General features: G+C 33.6%; 1 protein-coding gene across 1 annotated transcript; it reads left to right on the top strand.

Moving 5' to 3' along the window:
• The first annotated feature begins 437 nt into the window (after positions 1-437).
• On the top strand, positions 438-8,960 carry LOC149789463 (uncharacterized). The gene is made up of 4 exons (XM_089975556.1): positions 438-595; positions 5,590-5,772; positions 6,186-6,371; positions 6,844-8,960. Exons 1-3 carry the CDS (start codon positions 529-531, stop codon positions 6,362-6,364), a joined length of 429 nt encoding a protein of 142 aa, XP_089831682.1. The 5' UTR covers positions 438-528; the 3' UTR covers positions 6,365-6,371; positions 6,844-8,960.
• Positions 8,961-9,431: the final 471 nt, after the last annotated feature.

Here is a 9,431-nt window from a genome sequence, read left to right as displayed (position 1 = left end):
TATTTGCAGGGACCACATCTTGAACACGTTTAGAAACATCAATTGCAATTTTAAGTTGTCTAATGCTCTTCGTAGCACATATATTTTATTAGTAAGAACTCTAAATGTATCCATTTACTACCAAATAGTAGACGTGATGGAAAACAGTATATGTTTACGTTTTTTTTGGACCACCACCAATCATCTTCAAGATCATCGTCATCGATAAGTATAATTTAGAAAATAACATAATTGCTAAAATAAACATACCCATTTCAATGCAACATGCAATCATCGCATAGGTTCGCCTTCCGCAAATGCATGCTTCATTGAGTGTGGGTGTATGCTGACGATCACGACACCAAAGCCAGACTTCGTTGTATCCTATTTTTAGATATGCCATCTCTAATGACAAAAGTGATAGGTGAAGGATCAGGCGTAAAGAGAATATTTAGTTATTCATAAAGCTGATTGCTTGTGAGGATTCAGTCAGATAATAATTATTGACTGAAACAAGGTAGAGACGAACATATTTCTAAGATTTAAAAAATGAAGTCTTCGCCATTGCTCTACACTTGCATGCTTATCCTGTTACTTCAGAAATATAGCTATGCAGGTAAGTTCATACATGAGCTAATTTTTCAGCTGTAGGCAAAGTTGAGATTATTCACATTATAATAATAATTAATATAGAAATATTAGATATCATAGGAAGTGTATCATGATGATTTAAATAGAATTTCTCGCAGTTTGTCCAATATAAAACTCGATCAACAGAATATTCACAAATATTCGAACTATTCCACAATGTTAAACTAATATTTGTAAACCTTAGCAAATCACCTTTGTCTACAAAAGCACCTTATCAAAGTATATATATATATATATATATATATATATATATATATATATATATATATATATATATATATATATATATATATATATATATATATATAGAGAGAGAGAGAGAGAGAGAGAGAGAGAGAGAGAGAGAGAGAGAGAGACTTCTGAAATACATAATCCTGGGTCATATGTTACAAATCAAACATTTTGTTTGTTCTTTTAAACACCACTAAGCTGCAATTTATCCTATTCAACAAATATTTATGGAGTGCCCTACGCCACTTACCTTTAAATTTGTATATCCCTGAGGCCTTTAGTGGATTGTTTTCCATTTAATGATCTTTAATAAAGGAACCATTCATACAGCAACATTGATTTATTATTCATGCAAAGTCAAGCAAAATATTAATTTAAAATGGTGTGAAGTTCTATCTGAATTTGATTGATCATAAAATCAAAATAATATGAAATTTATTAAGACTTCTTAATATTACTTATCGGTTACTGCATTTGACTGCATTTGTATGGGAAAATAGGAACGAGTTTTCGGAATGAATACTGCATGACCTTGGGAGTGCAGTATATCCTTCCGACAAAACGAGTACATATTTTCCCATACAAATGCAGTAACGTTTTTATTATATGCTCATTTATTTATTCTACCTAAGGCTTAATTATATAAACAAAATACACTACAAGAAACAACGTAAATGAATGAATGCCGTATTACAAACTAAATACACAAGCGCAGATTTGACATTACAAAATGACATCATGATTAACGCGCACATAGCTCCGCCCAGATAAATTTGAACTTAGTCGCGCGGTCGACAGAACTTTCAAAAGAAAATGGCGTGTCTAGTTAAAATTGAAATTTGCAGTCATATTGCGAATGAATGGGCATTGCAACGACTTTTCCATTTCATCTGGAGTGAATATATTTTGGTATTTTGTTTCGATTCGACGAAAGTTTGTGATTTTGGACTGGATTCATCTGTGCAAATTATACATGAAATACATTGGATTGAAGTGGCGCGGGAGAAGCGTGTTTACATCTGCAAATATGTGTCTGTTTCTGTCATTGAATTTTGAAATCATAACGTGGGAAAAATATGAAGTCTTTCAATTGCAATTTTCAAAAAGACGCTATGGAATTTAATGTGTATTTCATTTTGAGTGCAGTAAGGAGGATGCAATTGCACTTATCATCGAAATTACAGCACACTTTCGAAATGTGTGATCCAGATTGAAAACCTATGACATGACTCATGTAATTCGGATTTGCAGAATTAAGAAAAAACATTTTGAGGAAATTCAGGATGTAAAACTGTAAGTATGTTTTATTTTGCCATTCCTATCACCAGCTAAAGACAACTTAAAACCATATGCCTTGTTATTTGTAAGGACATAATCCGTCATTTATATAAGCTAGCTAGCCTAAATCAGTAACATTGTATCAACGCAAAATGTCAAGACAGCTGGGTTTTGTTTGCAGTCCACGAAACATGTTTTAGTTCATTCAGAAACAAAATTTAAACAACCACAACGTAAAGAGCCTCTTACGCGAGTGTACATGATTTGTTTACAAGTCAAACCTGCTGGCGTCTGAGTCCGTTGTTTATTTACAAAAGAAAATAGTTCCTTCATTCACGTGAATGCTATATGTGTATTGTCGCGCGCGTTCTGTATCGATGAATATTGAACGATTCTGTCAATGTAAAATTAACGGGGAAAAAATCAGCATATAATAATGTAGTTACAATAAGATCATTTAAATATCCTGTAGATCTTTGATTGGTATCAATAAATTAAATTTTGGTACGTAGCCTTTCTGTGGTGTGACGGGTTGTTATGCCGTCACTGTGGTAGGTGAGTTATGGTGCTCCCAATATTCTATTTAAATTATTATAGAAATCACCCCCAAGCTCGAGTTTGGTTGGAAGTTAAATTAATGAAAAATAGATGTAAAGCTCCGAGCCCCCAGTCAGCAATGCCGACGGTTAAATGATTGAATATACCAAAAAAGTGTAAAAATTCAACGAATAACAATTTAATGACAATTCGATGCTCAAATAATTGAAATTTCCCAATCACTCTCCTTCTGCTCGACCCTGTGATAGCCTATTGATTTGATTTGTAGTGTGAGATAGATTTCCACTTGTCCTTGTATTCTACTCATCTATGAATATTCTCTCGTGTTCTTCCAATTCCTTCTCTTCCTACCGACTTTTTCCAAATTCCTTCACCTCATCGACTTCTCTATATTCCTCCTCTTTCTCCACTTTCTCCTTCTCGACTACTTTCTTCCTCCTCCTCGACTCTTTGTACCGACTACACTTTCCACTCCTACTGATCTGCTAGTTTTACTTCCGTCTCCCCTCTTAGATACTCGGGACTTAACTTGAACCGGATGTTTCTTTTTATAGTCGCTTTTTAATACTTTTTTGCAAATTTGAAATACAATTTCGGTAGCTTCTTCTAACTCTTGTTCATAATTCGTTCATTTTAACTTTTTTCAATAACGCCAGGTTAAATCTAGCTAAAGTCTAAACTATCATTTCGTAAGATAAAATATTTTAATATGACCCTGATTTACTTATTTCAATAACATTATTTTCTGTATTACTGTCACCTGCTTGTTGTCTGATGTGATGAAGCATTGTAAAGTCCATTACTACTGGTCTTTGTTTGTGGTGATGTGAAAAGAGATAACACATCTTGGAGACCATACACGTTTCATAACCAGGGTAAAATGGAAATATGATTCATTATGTATCATGCTAAGTATAGGAACTTCCGGTGTACTACGAAAGTCAAATAACAATGCATTTCCAGGTCGTTCAATTTATTAAACCTTGCTATCATATTCAACATTTGTAAATAGCATTTTGCACCATCATCAATTATAGGAGTTTTTATTCCTATATCTGCGTTTAATTCAGTTAATGATTTCATTGTTTCTGATTAAGCCTTTTCAATTTTCATCCATTGCTAAACCTTCGTATCTGCACAGTGCCATCGAGGTTTTATAGTTTCTTATACTAGTTTGTTTTTCAATGCAACAAGACGTAGTCAAGATGCAAGTCTCGAAAAAACTTAACTAATAGCCGCAAAGGCCGTTTCAAGTGAAACACTTGTCTTACAAACCTGTTCAAAGTTAAAACTTTATCACATAGGTTTTAAAATAGTATTTATTCCTAGGTTAAATAATCCTGATGACTTTTGTGAAGTATTATTATAACCAACAATAGTATACATTTTTATGACTATCGCTGGGTAATGAAAATATGCCAATTCTAGCAGCTGCATCGTTTGTTCTAACTTTTAACTTGTGAATACCATCCTGAAATTGTATTATAATAGTTTGATCTAAGTCATAACCTGTTCGCATACAATTAATTCTTTAAGTAGTTGTTCCAAGGTATTTAACAGTAGACTCATAATCCGTATTAGTTGTTCTTCATTCTAGTTGAGCATTAAATGGATATCATGTATGACAGAATACTGCGATCCGGACATGCTCTATCTTCATGTATTGCTATCTTGAGAAAACGAAACAAGTCCACCCTATTTCTTATTTTTTCCTTTATTTTTAAGTTACTTGTTTCCAAACAGATATTGCCATACTTTCATGATCACAAATGTATTCTTCCTTTTCACATAACGATAATTATGATATGGTGGCATATTGAAGATATTACACACTGACTTTATCATCTGAGAATGGCACTGAGTTTTCTTATCTGACGGTATATATGAAAACTATATATTGATTTAGATAACTCTGATATACTTTAAACTCATAAATGCTAATATGATATTCCACATCATCATATTGTCATCTACACTGTGCAGTCTAATTGATTTTACCAAACGTTCATATCAAACTGTGTCAGCAGTCTCTTCAGTGTATAATTAGAATCAAATTTTTAAAGCGTAATTAAGGAAAATGTTTCTTGGTTTGTGTGCCAAAAGACGGTTATATTTATCTCGTTGAATTCAGATGCCTTTTCTTTTTCAACTGCATAATTTTGCGTTTCACGAGAACGGCTTGTTAGCCTTTTTAAAAATATGAAGTCCATTATTTATATTAATTCGAAATGCTCATAGTTGTTTGAAGTCACTTCTTAATGAATTTGAAATGATTAAAATTGGTGCATATGCGCTGGCATTTGATACTTTACTTTTGGGGTGGCCTTTGTGCTTTGGAAAATTTTGAATGTCATGGCCGTTTTCTTAAACGTTGAAGATGGATGGTTTCATAACTTTAGACGACTATCTGCTCAGACACTTTGATAAAATTTGACGATTTGTAGCTGAAGAATTTTTTAAAAACAAAACTTTGAAGAGTTGTGGTCATTTTTGCTTTCTCATCAACTTTTGCCGACCACTGGCCCAGCTGCTTCCATAAGGTTTGGCAATCATTGGTCCCAGATTTTAAAGTTTTTAAGGTTAGTGGCCTAGGAATTTCTTCGGAAACAAAGTTTGAGGACCAGTGGCACAAATGTTTCATTTATCGAATTTTGCGACCAGTGGCTTAGATGGCCCAGAGAGTGAGTGAGGGTTTAACACCAAATTTTGAAAGCTAGTGTCCTAGGATTTTCTTCAGTAGCATTAGACGATAGAAAGTACTGTCACCTCGAGTTACACGCCCTTCCAAGGAATGGCGCCTGGGCCGGATGTTAATGTAAGAACCAGACATTACATTTATACAACATATATGAGAAGAGTACTCATCTGATCAATAAATTATTTGTATTAAAGATGCTCTTTGGGATTGCTATCATTATACTGCGAAGGACAGAGCGTTGATGATTGCTCGAGGAGGTCCAAGCAACCAGGCAATGGAGCGTAAAGTCTGCGAGGAAATCCGAGGTCACGTGTTTACGCAAGGTGTAGACAGTCTAGCACCCGGATGTGGCGGATGCTGGTGCTGTCAAAAACAAGGCATGTTCAGTTGTTAGCTACAAATCTTTACGACTCTATGGTCTTAAATTAAGTAACAGAAAGAAACAAAGCTAGCAAGTTGTTGCAGCAGGTCAGCTTAGTCTTTATTTGCTCAAAACAAAGACGCGATGAATAGGCATTCAGCTTACATTTGAAATCTGACCGTAAAATATTTACAATATCGAGGAATAATAATAACAATAATAATAATAATAATAATAATAATAATGATAAGTCAGCTGGTTTCATAGCATTAGGTACGCGTCGTTAGTAGAACATTAGTATAAAAAGGGAATTTATCTTCTCTGATAAGAAGTAAACGTCTATGGTGCTCAATGTAGCTTTTAATGCCATTCATATTCGGTACCCAGATGAAGTGAAATCTTTTCATTATTGATCATCTTTTTCTAAAGTGACCTTTTGGACATGTCATCGCTGGACTGCAAGTGACATTGATAGGATCAAGGCTCTTGGCGGGAATAAGGAAGCGGAGCGTCTAGTTTGCGATGATAAGAAAGGTTACATATTTACCGCAGGCGAAAACACCCTAGCACCCGGATGTGGTTCATGCTGGTGTTGTAGAAAGGTCTAAATAAAAAGTATGTCTGTATTTCTCTTTGCGATGAGTATAAAGATTAGTGTTTGCATTTTCCATCAAATCTGGTGTAAACATCAGTTATAAATAAAAAAGAGAATTTTTGTAAAGTGAATTACATTGAATCGAAAAGTTTAAATGTCACAAGAAAACCAGATTTGGAGACCAGAATGAAGCCTACTTTTTAAGTCTGAAAAGTTTTGATTAGACAACTGGCAAAAGAGACATGCTATGTATTTTATATCTACATATATCTTTACATGTAATAGCTAATATATCAATATGTGGCTAGGAATTATCAATATCTCAGTTATAAACTTAAATAATTTGTCAATTTATATGAATCTAATTGAGTTAAAGTAATCTGTGAAGATCTAAATGTGCTATAAGTCGTTACATCTTGAAGTATTTTTATACAAATTCTCTACTTAATTATTATACAATCTTAATTAGAGCTAATCTGTACTTGTTTGCAGGTAGAAACACAGCACAAGAAAAGCAAAATTACGTCTGTACGTATCCCACCATGTTGAATATTGTTCCATTACATTAAGATAGTATATTTTTCAAATATGACAATAAAGTAAAATTATATTTCTAACATTAAAAGATTGCCTCGGTTTGTATAAATACGTTTTAAATTTACCTTTAGTGTCATGTACTATGATTTATCATTTTTTGTTGCTTTTTCCATCTTTGCACCCGAAGGTTCTCTATAAAGTTCTGCATTCCTAGTATATCCTATTGCACTACCATAATCTTGAGCACATAATCTCTCTCCCTCTCTACTTTCCGTTCATCGGTTATTGTCTGTACAGTTTACAATCATTCTTAGATCCAGAGACAGTTTAATGACATTTTAATGATAGAGGCTAAATTCCACTATGCTTGTTTTTTCAAGGATTTTTCAGCCATATCTTCCTGCGATTGTCCACGCGCACGAACAGATACACTGTGGTAAAACTGATATGGTGCAGACTAACGCATACAGAGAGAGAGAGAGAGAGAGAGAGAGAGAGAGAGAGCAGAAATATCATGTTGTACCATCTTTAATTCTTTTAGAAAACGAGGATTATTCATATTTTTTCTCGTTATTTTCTTATATAATGATCAATCAGTGAAAATTCATCACTGACCTAGAGAGTATAGAAGCAATGGCCTTCTGCTCAAACAATATATATGCGTATTAATGCGCCATGGTCGGGTCTCGGGTTTATATAACATTATTGGTATCTCAAATTGCATTACACCACCAGGAAAAGATAAGCCATAGGAAAATTGTTTCAGTGATGGTCATGATCATCACGTATGTTTTTTAGACTATAAAGTGTTTTGGAATGGTTACGTTGCTTTGTCAGTCAGGTAAATAGTCACAATTGTGTTTATGTTATAAAGTGCCTTCTGCTGCCATTTATGTTAGAAAATGGTATCTGAAAAATAAAAGGAACAGGGAAGGATGCTGAATTCTTTCTTATAATTTTACCTTTTACAATGACTTACATTATTGTATTTCACCTAAAATTGTACCATTTGTACCAGATGGTGGGCGGGGCAGTTACTACCCCGCCTGACATCATTCAACAGAGCCCTCTTAGCAAGAATCTTTTCTACAGTAATGACAAAAGAGTCTAAAGGACTATAGACGCTAATTCAACTCCCGAAGCAAAACTATACAATCACCAAGATTTTAAAGATTCAATAACTTGAATGTTTTGAATGCCATCACCATTAAGCATGATGGTAGAGACCTAAGTGATCATATCAGAAGCTGAAAATTTCAAAACACGGTACGGAAATATTTCTTATTCAATAAAGTAGATAAATATTATCTGATTGCATACATATTGAGAAATATTAAAAACACCACCGTGTAAAATCTATACACTCTGCACACCCTTCAGGACTCACGGTACTAATTCAACTCCAATGGTAAACATATGGAAACACTATCATTTTCAAACTTCAATAACTTAAAATTTATGGGTGTTGATGATGAGACCTATAACTCTCCATGCACATCTAACCTTGGTGCAAGCTTATGTGTGGAGAACACCATATGAGCCGCGGCATTTTGTTTACATATATGTGTATGAAACACATGTTATTGATTCTGCATCAAATGAATCAGGTGTTACTTTCATTATTGAGTACTTCTGAGTCAAGCCTGTACAAATGCTAAAATTGCATCAGTAGAAATTTGTCTATATTTTTTTAATTGCATATAGGATAAGCTCTCAAAAGGTATTTTTCCTAAAATTTTAATTTTCATTATTATCCAATTATGGACCACCAAACCCGTAAATAATCTATTATTTGTTCACCCATTTCTAGACTGGTTCACTGTTCTTCCGTATAATTAGTACCGTGTGTCCTATAACCAGATTTAATTTTTTTAGAAAAGGTTGGATTTTACTCATTGATATTGGAGCATAATTGTAATAAAGAATTGGCCATGCATGTGCATGGATAATGTTGCAATAGCATTTTATGTGATACCAATGTCTATAGCTAAATTGCATCTGCATTACATATTGCTGTGTTCCATTGTGCTTATTAGTGGCTTATTTTTGTTATTAAAATATTTTTTTCTGCCTTTGTATCTTCATTTTATCTTTCTATGGCATACATGCTACACAAAAGAAAAACAAGCATGCTGACATCAGCAAGTATGACATCACAGGGTATCAAATTACATGACGCATTGTATTTTTATCTCTCATTGAGTCATTGGCTATAAGACAAGTTTTAAATGTATTAAATTTCAAAATTGCATTTCTTTTCTTGCTGACTCTCACAGAAATAAGATGCAGTACATCCATATTCATATCAATCAAACAAAACAAATAAGTGTGCCACATGACAGGTCAAAATCATAAGAGGCCATTGCCCTTTTGTGACTAAAACAAATACACACACCTATGAAGCATCAAGAGATGCTGACATTACAAACTTATTTAAACTATCATCACATGTGATTCATCACCCCCCCAAATCTTAATAAAAAGGTATCAAAGCAAAAGAAAAGTTCCAAAAGCTTTATTATACTCAAGAATTAAATAAAAGA

This window comes from Sinohyriopsis cumingii, chromosome 11 (assembly GCF_028554795.1).
Source record: "Sinohyriopsis cumingii isolate HCF-2022 chromosome 11, ASM2855479v2, whole genome shotgun sequence".
Classification (NCBI taxonomy): Eukaryota; Metazoa; Mollusca; class Bivalvia; order Unionida; family Unionidae; genus Sinohyriopsis; species Sinohyriopsis cumingii.
The sequence above is the reverse complement of the archived record's forward strand: the minus strand, read 5'-3'. Positions and strand labels throughout refer to the sequence as shown.